At 35.8% G+C, this 18988-nt stretch overlaps 1 protein-coding gene and 1 long non-coding RNA gene across 26 annotated transcripts in view; one reads left to right on the forward strand and one right to left on the reverse strand.

Annotated features, from left to right (window-relative positions):
* TRDN (triadin) overlaps positions 1–18988 on the forward strand; it is a 238733-nt gene that overhangs the window by 124812 nt on the left and 94933 nt on the right. For all 24 annotated transcript variants that reach the window (XM_068677544.1, XM_068677564.1, XM_068677566.1 and 21 more), the window contains 2 exons: positions 13591–13626; positions 16867–16920. In XM_068677544.1, the coding sequence (XP_068533645.1) occupies positions 13591–13626; positions 16867–16920 (90 nt within the window). The remainder of the gene's footprint in view (positions 1–13590; positions 13627–16866; positions 16921–18988) is intronic.
* The window catches only part of LOC137854296 (uncharacterized), a 29228-nt gene continuing 18979 nt past the window's right edge, over positions 8740–18988 (reverse strand). For both annotated transcript variants that reach the window (XR_011095073.1, XR_011095074.1), the window contains one exon: positions 8740–8903. This is a non-coding gene — a long non-coding RNA (uncharacterized lncRNA). The remainder of the gene's footprint in view (positions 8904–18988) is intronic.

The raw sequence follows: 18988 nt of genomic DNA on the forward strand, positions 1-18988 counted from the left end.
ACCTCAGGACCCAATTCCCTAATGCCTTTTGTGTTATATAGCCATCTACATTTACACCTGCAAGATAGCTTTAAAACTGACAGGGTGAAGGGCAAGTTGAGGTTGATTTTTTTAAATATATATATATTTTTATTTTTTTGTCTGCAGCTGTGAAGTTATAAACTTTGCAACAGGGAATGCAGGCCATGGCTACATGTTGCCTTTGTACAAGGCAGTGAAACAACTGGAACATGCATGTTGATACGATGTCCAAAGTGGAGAAGGAACAGAAAAAGTCACTGAAGTGATTTACAAATTAGGGATATTCTTCATTGAGAGTGATAAAGTATTCATCTCTTTAAAAGGAATTGACTTTGTTATTGTGGATACTAAGTACCTTCAGAGAAAAGAGATCTGTCTACCACAGCTTCTTTAATGTAGTAGGAAATGTTTTAACAAGTATGAATAACTGGGAGCTCAAGCTAAGTGAACCCAGACTGAATATGAGGTACATGTTGCTAACACTAAGAGTGATAAACTACCATTGCAGTGTTTTCCCTGACATCTACAGAAGAGAATTGTTTACCTAATGGAAGATACACATCAGCTGAAAGGTCACTAGCTGAAATATAGGAGTCTCTGCAAGAAAGGGTCAGACTAGATGATCTAGTGTATTCTAGCCCTGAAAGTTATAGATGTACAACCTCACAGATACATGTGATAAGCTGAGAGAATGCACAGGAGAGCCATTGTAGGAATGCAGCTGGAGAAAACTGTTTTGCAAGTTCATTGGAAGGGTGGGAATTCCCTTCTTTATTTTTATATACCTTTGGGAGCTGAACACAAGACTCATAGTCATCCTCTAAGTATTCAGCCTTCCATGAAAAATAAAATAACCCACTTTTCTAACTGATATCTCAAGAAATTATTAAGAGACAGATATAACTATGTAGTAAAAATCAAATTGTGTCTCTCCAGATAGATAAAATCAGAAATAGCATCACAGTGAGAGACAATGCAAATTATCTATCTATCTATCTATCTATCTATCTATCTATCTATCTATCTATCATATATATATCATATATATATATATATATATATATCAACAGAGTAGAGATGCAAACACAGCAGAAAAGTAATTGTCTCCATGTGGCTAGATGCTAAGGGATTATGCTCCTGAAACAAGACAAAAGGCAGCTCAAAAGATGTCTTATGTATCCTACAATGAAAGCTTCAAAGCACTCAGTGGACTTTGAATTCTGAGGAAATTCTCCATCTTCAGCAATTATTGACAACATGATTTCAAAGATATTTAGGTGCCTGAAGATGCAGTGTGGCACCTGGTGGGATTTGCAAACACGTCAAAGTAGGCCAGGCACATAACTCTCATTGATCTTCTGTGAGAACTGAGCTCCTAAAACCTCTGTCACTTTTGAAAAAAGTACAGAGGCTGCAACGTCACTGTGGTGGTTCTGAAAATATTATCCCTTATTGCCAATAGATAGAAAAGACATGGTAATAACTATGTTATTTATTTCAAGACCAGCTACTTATGCCTTTCAGGGTTCAGTACTTGAGCTAGAAGTGAATTGAAATGCAGAGACAAAGGGTTAGAAATGTGCTTTTTCCTGTCTTTCCCTCATCTCTCCTTCACATTCCTGTAACAACTGGTTCAACATATGACTGAGATTGACTGTGGGTGACTCTGAGGCAGAGGACTGAGCTCTTCTTTCATATAGTATGAAATTGGTTTTAGAGGAAACTCTGTCTCCATTCCCATACTCACCCACCTCTCCATGTTGTTCAAAAAAAGCTCTAAAAGAGAAGCTGAATATTTACTGTCTGAGGTGCCTGCTCTGTCCATGAAATATTAGCAGCAGATGGCAGATGAATAAACTTTAAGCACCTTTCAGCGCCTCAGCTTTTGCTAACTTCTGTGAGTTGAGTGCTTTCAAGGTTATGCTGAATATCACTCAGCTCAGACTGGTTTCGTTGTGTTTGTTCATCTTTCACTGCAACAGGGCAGGTAGTGAGAAAGGAAAATGGTGAGTGATGGTGGTAAGATATTGTCGGCAAAAAAAATTAGAAATGTCAGTCCTTTAATAAATAAATAAAAAAGGGAGGAGGCTTGGGCTTGTACTACAAACTCACTTTTTGATGAGTTGGCAAGAAAATCTTCCTTGAGTAAAGCAAAGGACTAATTTTAGTGTCTGACAAGCAATCTCTTTTGCATTGTCAGTCCTGTAAAGAATCTTTTTAGGAAAGAAGATACTAGACTTTAGATACTAGAATCAGTATCAAGTTTGAAGGTGATACTTGTTCAGTCTAAAGACTGCACAGGTAACCAAATAATACGTACAACAACATACCTGTGCTATGCAAGCAGCTGCGTGGCATAGCTTTAATTAAAGAATATAATTCATCAACCTTGTTTATGTTGGTCTGGGGATTAATGTAATGTTTATTTTTCCAGTCACATCCAGAAATAACAGGATTAGAATATGCCTTAGCCTTAAACAACACAAAGATAATCTTTTTTAATGAAGAAAAACAGATCTGTTCTCTCAAAATAAGATGTACATCTGAGTCAGCAGGCCTGATGTGTAAGATAGCTATTCTGTGTGAAACATCAAAACATCCATGCACCATCAGTCTGTTTGTGACAACATACCTACATAACACTATCTTAATTATTTCTGCTGTCACTCAGTGGACAGGTTGAAGGCTTGACCCAGAGGTAAATAAAGACAATAGGAATCTCTGCAGTTTTGGGTTAGGCTTTAAAAAAAAAAAAAAAAGTTGTTTTAATGAATGAGTATTTGTTAGTCACTCATGTCCTTTTTCCAAAATATAATTCATCTTTTTTTCTAGGATGGTTCATAGACCAACAGCGTTCTCGACTTGTAATAGTGCATCCTTTGCACTTTACTCCTCATTAAGATTGTTTAAGCTTTCAATAAATATTCCCAATGGTCCTGCTTGTTCTCTTAATCTGTTTTTTTTTTTTTTTTTAGGAAGTAAAGCCAACTTTGTGGCCTTTGCTATACATAACTCTGAAAGACTGTCAGTTGAAGTATCATCAAATGATTAGGATAATAGAATGGGCAGATCCTCTTAAGCGGAAGAGCTACACACAGCCATGGTTATAAGTGTATTGATTTATAGCTTGATTACAATAGATTCTGCATGAGGTTGCTTCCTCACAGGTTTTGCTTCACTTATGAGAGTGTAATTAGAGTAGTGTGTCACCTATAAAGATGAACAGATGGACGTTACATTATTTAGGATTTCCCTTATCACATAGTGAAAATGCTGACTGCATCCATGTTCAGAAGTAAAAAAAAAAAAAAAAAAAAACACTTTATTCTGGTGATAAAGTCTACAGATGCATCTATCTATCCAACAAAAAGGAAGAAATTGAAATATTTTGAGAATTAGGGAAAGATATCATAAGAATGCATACCCTTAATAAAGCCTATTATGACCATAAATATATATATATTTTATATATATATATTTTATTCACATTTTCTTATGAATAATTCAAAAAATATTGGTGTTGAGCTTTCTTAAGAATATTTTAAAGAGGGTATATTCCCCATGTTGTTTCAAGAAAAGGTAAAATTATTGAAGAAAAAATTCAGCTGTTATGTTTCTATTATTTCAAATAACAGTTTATTCCAGGAAAAGATCTGATTCTTAAATTTTAAGAGTTAATATTATTACCTGCATATGTTACACAGAAAGCATTACTTTTTTCCCTAAATCACTGCAGCTTGTGCAATTAACTACATTTACAGCTTCCTGTGTACGGATGACTGTGATCTCATATTGTGCTCTGGAGTCTAGCTTTTTTAAACCATTCCTGATTAATTCAGAAGGCAATGGAACATGTTTCCACCTGCTCTGCAGTGGGGGAGACTGAATGCATTTCAGCAATTACAAAGTAGAAAGAAGAAATCAGTAATTAGTGGAACCATGAGTCACTGGTACAGTTGAAATTGGCTGTTCCCAAAGTGCAGGCTGTTTCTTACTACAAGTGTAGCTGAATCACTTGTTTACTCACATCTCTCTTTATTTGTTTTATTTTTAAGACTTTTGAATGAACTTTAAAAAATGATTTTGGGAAATCTGTTTGAGGTAAAATTTCATATCAGGACTCCTTTGTCAGTGGTGATAGATAGATAGATAGATAGATAGATAGATAGATAGATAGATAGATAGATAGATAGATGGTACAAAGATGTTGCAGTGAGGAAGCAACAAACTCAACAGCTGGACATTGGAAGGAGCTTAAAGACACCAAAGAAGTTAAAGAATGATCAAAAAGTCTGTTACTGCAAAAGAGGAATAAAGAAGGATGATAGTGAGGAGAGAGGACATGTTCCACAAAGGGTGGAAGAAATTACTTGAATATTTTTCCTGCTTCAAAAAAGTTTTCACTGCTCTTGGGTACCAATTTACCCTGAGCTATATTTAAAGATTTCTTTATTTTATTTAATTACTGTTTAGATGATGAGCTGGTAATGATAAAAGTTGAAGAAGGAATTTCTCTTTATAAACAGTCTATCTATTCTTTTGTATGGTATCTAATATGTTCCCACTTTTTCCAGTGGCTTTATTTGGTACAGAGACAGCAGATAATGCCTTGACATTTTCATCTCAAAGAAATGTGTTGCTCTTACAGAGAAAAGAAGGCAAAACATTTTCCTTGATACATGTTTGAAGTAAATTTATTTTAATTATATATTTATTTTTTTCTATGCTAAAATGCCAGAGAAAATATACAGTAAAAATATTCCCTGCCGCAACAATTTGAAAACTGAATTTTAAATGATCTGTCAGAATTTTAGAGGTGTTATCACCAATATATTGTAATCAACAACAGAAGAATGTTCATGAGATACATTTTAATAATCCCAAGCTCTTCAAACCCTTTTTTTGTCCCACTTTATTTTATTTTATTTTATTAGTAACTTATGATTATATTATATAAAATATATTATATTTTGATTTTTTCTTATAATCTAGTCAAATATCACTTGAGATAACTTGATTTTTATCTTACAGAAGACCACACTTCCTCCCAGTTTTACCAAGTAATAATGTCTTCTGCACTTTCCCCTCACTTTCTATCCCAGACTCTGGAGAAATCTAAACACAAAACCTATTGCCTGGGACTCAACACTTACTGACCTCTCCCAGCATCCAAAAAGACTACTTATGTCCTAGAATTTCTCATGCTTACCAAGAAATGATCTTTTGGAGAGTCAAGGGGATGTTTTGTCAGTAACTGTCACAGAGTATATGGTGGTATAGTGCTCAGTGATTAAGTCAGGGAAAAAAAAAAAAACAAGTGCTGGTCCAAAGACAGAATATTTCATGTGGGAGAAATATTGGTACTTATGAATGTTTTTTTGATGTTGTTTTTTCTTTTTTTCATGTTACTATCAAATTTTAGGGGTCTAGAAAGTATCTTAACTAAGGAATCTTTATTTATTAATTACAGTTTAGATAGTGCCTTCCTAGCTACTAAAGCCACTGAAAACATTGTTTTAATTACCTGTGATATGAAATTTTGACAGTCTTAATCATAAAATGGAGACATTACAATAGAAAGTGCATAGACTCTGATAAATTGTTCCTATACATGGTACCTACTATTTCAGAAGTGACTGAAATCAAAATAATTAAAAAAGAAGCCCCCCAAAACTATGAGAGACTTTGTTAATGCCATACAATTAGTGTAGAATTATCAATATATACATATTAATATATACATAAATCTGAAAGCAACTGAGTAACAACATTTAAAAGAAAGTTTAGAATTAAATACTTTGCCTGACCAATCTGATGGCTTTCTATGAAGGAGTGACTGCATCACTTGACAAGGGAAGACAGACTGATGTCATCTACCTGGACTTCTGTAAGGCCTTTGACATTGTCCCACATGATATCCTGGTTTGATATGGAGAGATTGGAGAGATATGGATATATGGGTGGACCATTCAGTGGATAAGGAATTGGTTTGAAGGTCACACCCAGAGAGTAGTGGTCAATGGCTCTATATTCAAGTTGAAGTCAGTGATGAGAGAAGTACCTCAGGGGTCAGTATTGGGACCAGTACTGTTTAATATCTTTATCAATGACATAGACTATGCAATCAAGTGCTCCGTCAGTGAGTTTGCAGATGACAACAATCTGAGTAGTGTGGTTGATGCAATAGAAGGAAGGGATGCCATCCAAAGGGACCTGGACAAGCTTGAGAATTGAGAATGTGAACATAATGAGGTTCAACATGTCTAAGTGCAAGGCACTGCACCTGGGTTGGGGCAATCTCAGACATGAGTAGTCTGGGAGAAGAATTCACTGTTAATGCCATACAATTAGTGTAGAATTATCAATATATACATATTAATATATACATAAATCTGAAAGCAACTGAGTAACAACATTTAAAAGAAAGTTTAGAATTAAATACTTTTTAAGTATTTAATTCTAAGTAAGTAATTTAATTAAGTAAGGAGCCCTGCAGAGAATGGCTTAGTGTTCTAGTGGACAAAAAGCTTGACATGATCTGACAGTGCATGCTTGCAGCCCAGAAGGCCAGCTTCATCCTGGACTGCATCAACAGATGAGTGGCCAGCAAGTCAAGGGAGGTAATTGTCCCCTTAAAGTCTGCCACTTGAAGTACCATGTCCAGGTCTAGAGCCCCAAACACAAGAAGGATGTGGATCTATTAGAGCAAGTCCAGGGCCACATAGTTAATCAGAGGGCTGGAACACTTTTATGATGAAAGGCAGAGAAGGATGGGGTTGTTCAGCCTGCAAAAGAGAAGGCTCCAGGGTTACTTCATTGTAGTCTCTCAGTACTGAAAGGGGGCATAAAAAAGATGGAGAGCTCAATCAAATAATGACAGGACAAGCGGGCATAAACTAAAAGAGTGGAGATTTAGATTAAAGATTAGGAGGAAATTCTTCATTCAGAGGATGATGAGGCACTGGAACATGTTGCCCAGAGAAGTGGTGTTCACTTCATGGTGAACACCCCATCCCTGGTGGTGTTCAAGATCAGGTTAGATGAAGCCTTGGGCAACCTAATCTGGTGGGTGGCATGCCTTTCTATAGCAGGGGGGTTAGAACTAGATGATATTTAAGTTTCCTTCCAACCCAAGCCATCCTATGATTCTATGAGATTTTTCAGTATTTATGTGCTTAAGTGTTCAAGAATATTAGTTGAATTGATACTATTTTGTGGGAAAAGTTTTAAGAACTTCAAGTAAATGAAATCAAAAAATGCTAGACCATAGTATAGTTCAATATATTTGAACGCTTGAGAATGTTTTTTTACTTACTGTATATTCAATAGCAGTTCATTCTTAACTTCATAATGCTCAGCTATCTAGGTGTTTTACTCTTGAATCATATTAACCACAAATCTTGCTACTTAATAAATTGGTTTTAAATTCTGGTGCATCTGCTAGCTTGAGAGCAGACTGTACTAAGACTGGCCTCTGAGAGACTTTCAATTATGTCTCACATTCACATAACAGAAATTCTTAGCAATTGAATGCCACCTGCTATCATTTCTATTTCCTCTCTTGAACCCTTGCTCAAGAAAGGAAAAAGAGCATTAGCTGTTGTACTTGGAAGGTACATCATCGTAAAAGCTCTGCTGTTGCATTGCTTTTGCAAAGCAAGAAACAAGCTCCCAGAGTATGCTCTCAGTTGTTCTTTGGTCAATAACATGAGAAACCTTTTATTGTTGAGACAGAGCACAATTTTGTCTTTAAAACACTGGAAAATATCTGCTCAATTTTCAAAAGAATTTTCTGATTCTTTGAGTTTCAGATCATTTCGTTTGGATAAGCTGGACCAAGGTCAACTGTATGAAGTTCAACAAGGCCAAGTGCCAGGTCCTGCACCTGGGGTGCAATAACCCCAAGCAGAGCTACAGGCTGGGACATGAGTGGCTGGAAAGCTGCCTGGTGGAGAAGGACCTGGGAGTATTGGTGGATAGTTGGCTGAATATGACCCAGCAGTGTGCTCAGGTGGCCAAGAAGGCCAACGGCATCCTGGCTTGCATAAGAAGCAGTGTGGTCAGCAGGGCTAGGGAAGTGATTGTCCCCCTGTACTCGGCTCTGGTGAGGCCACACCTCGAGTACTGTGTTCAGTTTTGGGCCCCTCGCTACAAGAAGGACATCAAGGTGCTCAAGTGAGTCCAGAGAAGGGCGATGAAGCTGGTGAGGGGTCTGGAGAACAAGTCCTACAAGGAGCAGCTGAGGTAGCTGGATTTGTTCAGCCTGGAGAAAAGGAGGCTCAGGGGCGACCTTATCACTCTTTATAAGTACATTAAAGGAGGCTGTAGTGAGGTGGGTGTTGGTCTGTTCTCTCACATGCCTGGTGACAGGACGAGGGGAAAGGGGCTGAAGTTGTGCCAGGGGTGTTTTAGGTTGGATATTAGGAAGAACTTCTTTACTGAAAGGGTTGTGAGGCATTGGAACAGGCTGCCCAGGGAAGTGGTGGAGTCACCATACCTGGAGGTCTTTAAAAAATGTTTAGATGTAGATCTTAGGGATATGGTTTAGCGAAGGACTTGTTAGTGTTAGGTCAGAGGTTGGACTCGATGATCTTGAGGTCTCTTCCAACCTAGACAATTCTGTGATTCTGTGATTTTTCTGTTCTTTTTGTTTTCCTACTTTTTATGACAAAACTAGTTGAATACCTCAGTCAAAATAAGTGGTAAGAAACCAACAAGGACAAATTTCTTGGAGTTTTATTAGAAACGTTCTTTGAGTCAGCTCGTCACATTGTGTGAGGTATTTTCATTGCAGAACTTATTTTCTGTGGGTCTTTGTAGACCATTAGCCAACAAATGTGGTTTGAATAAGTGAACATCGCACTGAAGGATGTGATCATCACCTAAAAGAGAGAAGATAGATGGTCAGTGCCAAGTGACCAATTTTAAATTTCTCTTTATTTTTTCATTCAGTGAAACATGTTTTTTAGAGGTATATAGTAATTCCCAAGTTTTGGTGCTTAGCCCAGATCAGGCTAGGAGTCCTTGCATCCTGAACCTTACCTGCTGGATTACACAATGTTTGATTATGATATCATGTACTATTTAATTCAGACACCGTGATTGCTAACAGATGCTGAAATTAGTTTCTGTTTGTAAATGTGATATTACTGTCACATTTGTAAGTTTCTGAAGAGAAAAGTTGGTTTATATACAAGAAAAAAATAATTAGGGGTTCTAGATGCTTTTTTAAATAGTGCAGCATTAGCAATACTATCAGAATATTGTCCCTGGAATATTCATTTATCTGAATAACACCTTTAATCTAGGATTTTTGTATGAGTGAGAGATATTTTTATAGGAAAAAAAGCAGATGAGTCTTTCAAGAGAATGCAATTTGAGACCCATTTATTTCCCAGAAATAATGTTTATATATAGAAACTATAGGCTGTATGTAGCTGTTGAAGATCTGCTATTCCTAAATGTACAATGGACATTGTATTACAAATCTATTGCTAAAAAAATAATAATAATAATAATTTTGAAACCTAGCTCTATAATTCACATCAGAGCAATGTCTGAAATACTTTGTTTTGGAAATCTGTTTAAACTCAAACCACCACATTCTGAAGCAGAGCACTGGGGCATCCTTCTCTAATGGCTTATTACGAACCTCCTAGGGACTCAATGGCATGAAAGACACTGTATGAGCTCAGAGGGATTTTTTTTTTCTTGCCCCGTTTGTAGTTTAGATGTCATTTGTAGTTACTGTGTACTGATAGTTTACTTCAAAAGAATGCTGATTGAGGCCTGAGGAAAAGATCGAGCTATGTGCTAAAAAGAGGTGAAAGAATAAATGCTGCTTTGCTTTTTCACTGATACATCTATCCTAGCTGCCAGATGCTTATTCCTAGTTTGAATTCAAAATTGATCCTTTTAACCTGTACAGATAAGAACAGTCAGATCATTTATTTATTTATTTATTTATTTATTTATTTATTTATTTATTATTATTATTAATAATTTTAAATATTTTACGGTTCTTTAATCTTTTTCAAGATCCAGTAAAAGAAAAATCCGCCTAAGAGGGGACCTTGTACAATCGTTTTTGCTTTTTGAGAACACGTACCAAAATATAACTGTCTTCAAATAATTCCTGAAAATAGCTGCGAAAAGGAAAGGGTGTTTCATAGTCTTACAAATGATTTTGTTAGCTATAACGTTAAAGCCAGTTACAGGTGCTTTCAAAAAAGCTTGTGGTTAGGATTGTCAGAGATACCCAGTAGTTTTGGATCTCTCAGTATCTGGATGATCTATATAAGCCTTTTAAGAAGACTTGAATACCAAACAGGTTCTCAGAAGCTCCTGAAAAATTGCATGCTTTGAATTTGGGAACCAAAATATCAGAAGGGTCAGATTTTGAAGTCTCATCTGCTATAGTAAGTCCCAACAGCCTATTGGGACTTACTAGTGGGTATTTTATTGATTTACATTGTTGTAGAAGTGGGGTTATTTTGGAGAAGAAAAAAAGAATCCCTTCTGATGGATATCAAACAGTTCTGTCACCGATACCAAGGAAGATACGGTGCCTTTAACTGCACTGCCGGTCAAGGCTGCTAGAGAGCCCAGACTGCTGTTTATGTGTTATATTAGTCTTAATGATGTTGCACAGCTTCCAAGACTTGTACACATCATTCTTATATCACACATTTGCTTTTACAGTTGCAAGACATTCAGAGTAAAGTTTTAAAAAGAAAAGGGTTCTGGCAATTTTTGCAAGTTCTGGCAATTATGCTTCCTAGGATGATTGGCAAAGATGTATTTAGGATAATGTTTATATGACGCCAAGGAGTGGTGTTTAACAAAAGTTAACTTTTTTTTTCTGGAAATTCCTCTTAATTAACATGGAAAACAGAACCACATATTGGCTAGCAAAAAAGGCCAGAAAGATTTTGTTGTTGCTACTGATTTTAAGAAAAAGTTATAATGACTATGGAAACCTAATGTAATACAAGCTTCTTTCCCCAATAACTTACACATTATTATAATTTAAAAGTTAAAACCAAGACCTTTGCAAAGTAAAATCAAATAAGGTAAAATGCTCTTAGATTTTAATTGCACTAATATAACTCATAATTCAATTATTTTTTTCAGTATTATTTTCCTTTGAGTTGTTTAGTTACCTATTGTTTGTGACTTATAGTAAGCAACTGCATTTTGGGACTTTGGAAGTCACGATCAGTTTTGTCTCCTGTGAGATCTACCAATTATTCAGTTCTCTTTAATTAATTCATTTATTTTGTTCAAGCGTGAGATGCCTAGATGTAAGTGTTATATAACTTTGGAAGAATCTACTTGGTTTAAGGTCTTACTAAACATCTTCTACATTTCATTTTACTTGCATAAGTATGGCTTTAGAAATCTAACTTCAGGCACTTTGCCTTAAAAAAAAAATAGCTTAAGAATAAAAATATTCACTTGTTCATATAATCAAATGTTATTGTGATCATCTATTGATAATTTTTCAAAATTTTCAGCTCTTTAAAAGGATTTTCTTACTAGACAGTTTGTTCAGATATTTACTGAGAATTTACTATATGTTGATGTTGTGTACATGTATTTCCGAGAATTTACTATATGTTGTATGTTTCAGATGATGGAAAAACACACAGATTCTTTTAACATAAATTATGTCTATAAAATGTATTTAAAATGTTGTCCTAATATATGGCTTATATTAAAAAAAAAAAAAAAAAGTGAGCTTGGTGAGCTTGAGGGCTTTATTTAGATCCCACTTGTTAATATAAATGATACTGTCAATTTATTTATTTTTTTTATAACCTCCAGCAACAGAAGATTATTGTGATAAATGATTCATATCACTGCAATATACACCTTTTAAAATTTCCATATCTGGCTACTAATAGGCACTTCTTGAAGGCTTCAATAGTCTCCTTAGCCAGATAACATGACTGAAAGCTGCTTCATGATTAATTTCATCTAAATGTAGTAATTATCATACTTTGAAGTAATGCCTGCAAAACATGCTTTCATAGAGAGTTAGTGGAAGCCAAGGATTAACCTAGAAACATTTCAGTTCAGAGCAGCATATCACCCAAACAGAAATGTGTTTTCCCCTGAATTTTTCAAGACTCTTTATTAGACTACTTGGCAGTCATTTGCATTACCTTATCTCATATCAACATTTCCACAGCAATTTAGAAAGCTGTGAAACTGATGCAACTTTGTATTATTATTGATAATGGGATAGTCTTGGTTTTGAAAGCTACTTATTTTGGCAGCTTCTGCCCTGAAGTATTTCTTCTATTAGTGTTTAAAGGCACAGTTAATTTATCATTCATAAATTGTGGACATACAAATTATCCTGCCTATATTCTAGGCACCCTGTAAATTATTAGAGAGGATGTTCATTTTTTCATGGGATCCTAAGGTGGAAACTTCTACCATTATTCATCTCTGTTTCCTGTCCTATAGGACCTCCATGAGCAGTGTTTTAGCTGTACAAATAAGACTGGTGAAAGAATATGTAAGGTCTTTAATATGATTATAAAAGTAGCATACTTTTGTACCCAGATAAAATTCCTGAGGTAGGATAGCACCAACCACTATAGTGGAGAGTTATCATTGAATATTTCTGCCTACTTGCACCTACTTGGTGAAGATTCCAAATGTCCTCTCAGCCATCAGAAAAAAAGTTCTACAAAAGAACAGCAGTGCCACTTTCACTGAAGATGGGACCAAATAGCTCATTTAATAGCTCTGTTTAGCCACGTTGCATTTTGCTATAGCTGACTTATTTTAACTTTTTTAAAAACAGGGATTTTTAAGATTTTGCCTATTCTTATATGTTCCATACATAGGACTGAGTTACTTCAGGTTCATAAGTTATTTCATGTTTGCCCAGTTTTGTTAACAGTCATACATGTTCTCTTTTTTACATGTAATGTAATATAAAAGAAATGTATTAGCTTGAATTTTAACTGGGAAAATTTTGAAGTAGCAGGGATCTTTCCTCTAGGCTGGACTGGAGAGATATCTCAGATTCTTTCTCTCTCTTCTCTTTAAATGTAAAGATGCCATCTGTTATGGCATTTAGGAAATATATGGCAGCTAGAGTTTTGGGTAGGTGTTGTGTGGAGCTGTCCAAACTAGGTGTCAATTGTATGGTTGTCAACAATTGAAGAGACCAGACTGAATAGTGTTTTTCATTGCTTGACTTTATCCTTAGGTTTCTAGGGCATCTTGCCTTACATTTCTGCAACCTGAGAATGTACACATGGTGAGCAACCATGGTTAAGCTAGTACATGTAAGCCATGGTAACTCAACCATATGTTGAATCTGACAGATAACTATATTGAAATTAAACATAAATGTCCACATTCATATATGTTTTGTTGCATTTACACGTACATGCAAATTGGTGCAATTTCATCATGAAACAGAAAATAAATGATTCACCACATCATTCAAATGCACTTTGCAACAATAAAGTACGTACTGCAGTTCTCTGTCTACCTATATACTTTCTACCTGTGTTTTTATGCGTTTTTTTTCTTTTTACCTTACAGATAAAAAAGAAGCTGCTGTGTCCAAAGAACTCAAAAGTAAGATGTTACTGTGCAATAGGTTATGATCTCTTTTACATGTCATATAGTTTCAAACAGCATGTTTCAGTAATCCACAGTAATAGTTACTGAAATGCTGAAAACACAAAGAATAAAGTAGCTACACCATTTATAATTGAAAAATGACATGTTTAGACTTCATCTGCCTCCTACACTCTAAATCCATTCTTATGCTACTTCTAATTCTACACTCCTCTTTGTGACTGACGGTTTTGCCTTCCTTGTTTTCTATCACTGTCTTCAAAAACAAAGGTTTCATAGGGAAGAAAATGTCAAATGAGGTCTCAGCTGAATGTGCTCTCAGTGGCACCAAGTTGGGTAAATGAACTCAAAGTCCAATGTGCCGGAGGACCATCAGATTTATTTTTGTAAATTGCAAAAGCATGGCCTTGCCTATCTAGTTACCACATATGCAGACAGGAAGACTTCTGAGGCAGAAGAGAGGTAGGAGCTGGGCTGTTCTGAATAAATAACGAATAAATAACCTCCACAGGGGAAAAAAAAAAAAAAAAAAGGAGTTTTAGGAGTTTTGAGAACACTTTGCTATTGACAAGAGTATTAAGAGTATTGTTACACCTTTTTCTTCTGCGATTGTAAGCATCAACTGTAATCCGTAATTGTAAGCATCAATGCCTCAATATAGTAATAATAGTATGGCATAGTTACACTGGAAAGATTTCATTTGCTCAGATCTCTTGTTAAAGTACAATATGCAAAAATGTTCAGACAACTATGGGGCTTTGCAATCTCATTCAAATTTATGACTAAAGAATACACTGACTCCAGGGACCATATATGATCTTTCCCAGACTGCATGGCAGAAGAATCCCCTGCCATCCACATTTTCAACTGAAACTTATTCACATAAAGATGTAGTCATTAGCACTGAAATAGTTTGTGAATAATGAACTATGGACATATTGTAATGAGTCCAGAGGAGAGCCACAAAGATGATCAAAGGGCTGGAGCATACCTCCTAGGAAGACAGGTTGAAGGATTTGGGGTTGTTTAGCTTAGAGAAGTAAAGGCTCCAGGGAAACCTTGTAGTGGCCTTCCAGCACCTAAACGGGATGTACAGGAAAACTGGGTAGGGACTCTTTGTTAGGCAGTGTAGCAATAGGACAAGGCTTTAAACTAAAAAAGGGAGAGATTTAGATTGTGTCCATGAGGGTAGTGAGGCACTGGCACAGGTCGCCCAGAGGAAATGTGGATTCACTATCCCTGGAAATGTTTAAGGCCAGGCTGGATGGGGCTAAAGGGTGACCTGGTCTAGTGGGACGTGTCCCTGCACTTGGCAGGGTGTTGAATTAGATTATCTTTAAGGTCCCCTTGAGCCCAAACCATTCTGTGATTCTATGTTTCTATGATTCTAGAATTAACTAAATAGCATACACTTAAAAAAAAAATAAAAAATTAAAAAGTTTAATATCTTCAGTACATTTGTTTCAGAGTTATTGAAAAGTTACATAAATTGTATACAGAACATTTTCATAAAAATAAATATTTTTTAAATCAGAATTATTTTATTTGCTCAAAAATGAAGCATTCAAATGAAAATAGTTAAAAAGGATGCTAACATAAAAAAAAAAAAAAAAAAGAATCTTCATCTAATTTGTTTCACAAATGTTATGAAAATGAAAATATAGTCTTGTTGGCCAGCAAGCTCTGTCTGAGAGCTCAGAAGGGAATTCATGCAGGATTCCTGCAGTTCTGTATGAAGTCTATCTCATCATTCTCATCACTTTGTAAACTATGTGTGTTGGATATCCTACTGCTTTTACGGGAACAGGCACTCAGGAAAGCAATGCTAAGGATACTTCTCCAACGTCTTCTACATACTTCTTGAAGGACTGATGAGCACCCCAAGCAATTACAATGCTGTGATAATAACTAAGTTAGGGTATAATTATTTGCTACAGACTTTTAAATGGATGGAATCAAAACAATCCTACACATGCAAAACTATATTTTGTTTTCATTATGTTTCACAAGACAATCTGATGCATCTTTCATGAACTTTTCAAAAGACTGGAGGGTAAGAACTTGAAATTACATTCCTGATATAGCCATATTCTTTTTCTTTGTAATAACACAGTGACAGATGTGAAGGATTAACTAACATTTTTTTGTCACTCTGTAATTCAGGTTGTGATTAAAATGATTAATTATTTCGTCTCACAGTATGGAAATATGAGTTATAAGTTAGAGGACCTTCTAGCTGATACAAAAATCCATTATGAAAGTCACTGGTATTTAACTTATGGAAATTTGTTAGATTATCCTGGTTTAAGTACAGCCTGTATTAACAGCTCCCACAGATAAAAAGGATTAACTAAACACTAGTAAAGAGTAAATAAATCCTGAAGGCTAGTTAGGTTCTTCTACCCAGGGCTTCTTCTTCTCCAAGTCTGATCAGGTGATGCATATGCACTTCATTTGGAACCTCATTCCACAAGGAAATGTTCTACCTCAATGAAGAGAGAATGATGCAGACGTTTCATAAAAAAAAAAGAAAAGAAAAGCTACATCTAAGAAGCCAGAGAGGCCCTGTTTCTCTGCAAGGAGAACCAAGCAGTTATTCTTCCAAGTGCAGAACCAAACATGGATTTGTTCCCCACATGTTCCCCCATTCCTCATAATGGAGAGAGATTCCTGGTATAGCCATGTCTGTGCAGATGTACTTTCCAAAAGTAGCCCAATTCTCACTTTTTCATCATGGAGAGATTTAGACTGGGGGGAAAGGATGCCACTCTGAGTAGCTGTAACAACCCAAGAGAAGCCACTGCAGAAATGATAGATACCAGCTGCCATAGGCTGGTTCAGGACTTTTTACTCTCACAGCTGCAAGATCAAAGGTGAAGGCTCCCAGTCCATAGCTGCTGCCTATGTGGGGAGGCCATGCCCAAACCCCTCAATACCTGCTTCACTCTGCTTTGACAGTGGGTATGGAAAAACTAAGTGGAACAAGCAAAAATAAGGGATTCAGTTTCTTATGGCAAATGTATACTAGTCTTGTGGTTAGCCATTTTGTTGATGTGTTTGAATTAAATGAAAGCAGCTCAGCTCCCTTCTCTTTGGATAATCTCTTTGTCTGGTTCTTCAGTGAAAAAATTGCTACAGGCTGATTTACCTCAATGGAAGACTTCCCTTATATTTCTGTTTTTTAAGATATAACACTATAGTAATTGATTTGTTTTGTTTTGTTTGTTTGTTTTTCAGAGCCAGCAAAATACCCTGCAGCTAATCCATCCACCAAAAAAGCAGTAATACCAGGTAAAGGAGTAAAATGTATTTCTTTCAGGGTATTTCTTGTATTCTTGAACCAGTTTATTGCATCATAGCACCATCTGCTGGATTATACAAAAGCCACTCTTTGAAGGGTGTTCAATGGTGGTGATTTTTTTTTGGTTGTTTTGCTTTGTTTTTGCCTTTGTTTGTGATCTGCATGTCAATTATTTGCTAAGAACAATTGAATTTTGCAGAATTTTGATAATCTCTAAAATTATCGTTGCTTCTTGTCCTCTCATAGCAGTTGTAAGGGGGCATTTTGGGTCACTCTGAGAATTCGGGTTCTTCAGAGTGCTGGTCCCACAACAGGTTTTACAAAACTGGAATTCTAAGAAAATGAGCTTAAATATGCACTGAAAAGACAGACAAATATTTTTAAACAAAGTAATAGCACAAATTCATATCAAATTCAAAATGGATTGTAAAAAGTACCACCTTTTATTGATTTAGTTTCTATTCTGCTTCACGATCATCTTTAAAAAATTCACAAAGTAAATCTGCTAAATTTAATGATACTGATTCTAATGAATAACAATCTACATATTCAGAACATTAATTGTTTTACCAGGTTTAAAATTAACTATTAAAAACCAGAAAGGATTCATAAGTGAAAATGTGATAGCTATAAAACTGTGATATTCTTTTAACCTAAAGTAGGACAGCTGATGTTGCAACAGGTTCAGTCAATGTTACAACAATTTCTGTGTTGCTGAACTGTTTTTGGTATTGGCATCACAGATATGCGCTGTATGGGCACTGTCCCCATGGAAAGCCCACTCTCCCTGTTTCTTGCCTCCAGCCTTCAGCTGCTTCCATTGCATGTGGCTATATAAATTTATGTGGATATGTGGTGTCATCCATTTTTTTTTTTTCAACTATTCTCTAGCTGTCTTTCTCTGGTTCAGACCTTTTTCAGTGATCTACCTCACAGATCACTTCCACTGAATAAGGGAATAACAACTTGCTTCAGCAGGGGAGACTGGCAACTGGCCAAGGGTCAATGCCAGCCAGTAACATCTTAAATTGCCTCTACCTCAGAGAGACTTGTAGCCTTGAATTGCAGTCAATATAGGTAAGCATAGGGCATAATATACAGCAGTTAACTGTGCAGCTGACCTAAGAAGTGCCATTTCCCCACAGATGCTCCCAGTGTCTGCTTTCTGTGTTTGTTTGACACTGTGTTCAGTTGTGCTAACACAACTGGGAGAATAGTGTAAACCACATCACTGCCGTGGGCTGGAATTAAAAAATGTCCTAGAAATGTGTGTATGTGGCAGGGTGTTTAGACTGCATCACTTTACTAAATTTGGATTAACAATTAACAAACTTTTATACCCATGTACATGATAATTTCTTAAAGCATCTTTGTTGCCAAAGTGTGTTGTATAGCTAGACCCTTAGATGTCCCGACACTAAACTGCAGATATCATTATGTTAGAACCATATGCTCCTAATTAATTCATTCCACCTGCTTGCCTCCAATATTTGTGTTCATTTTTGAAAAATATTCCAATGAGTCTGTTTGTTGGCAAGAATGGTGATAACAGTAATGTATTTAAGATAAAGAAAAGAAGAAAAACTGGTATGGCTTTTATGGAAAAATAAAATGGGTTTGTCTGTTCTAACACATTTCTAAATATCTAGTTTGCCTTAAAAATGGTAAAAAGCAGTAGATTATTGACTTTATTTTATGCTTCCCCTCATCAAATAGCACAGTTCTCTGAAAATTAATTTACCCCCAGAATAACTCACCATAGTGAAATACTAAATACGCTTGTTTGGCAACAACATAGCTAGACTGCTGCCTATTAGTACAGTAAATTAAATACATTATCCAATTTCATATTTCATTTTCTTCCACATATCTTATTACATCGCAACCTATACCCTAGAATGCCTAACGCTGAAGGTTTATTCGTATTAACAGACTGAACAGACTGAGAGCACAGCTGGTCATCTTCCACTGCTTTTACACCACATATGTTCTTGGTCTTAAAGTCACTGGTAAAGAAATCCCTGCCTAATACATAATGAACTATTTTTATCTCCATAT

The sequence above is a fragment of the Anas acuta genome, chromosome 3, assembly GCF_963932015.1.
Source record: "Anas acuta chromosome 3, bAnaAcu1.1, whole genome shotgun sequence".
Taxonomy (NCBI): domain Eukaryota; kingdom Metazoa; phylum Chordata; class Aves; order Anseriformes; family Anatidae; genus Anas; species Anas acuta.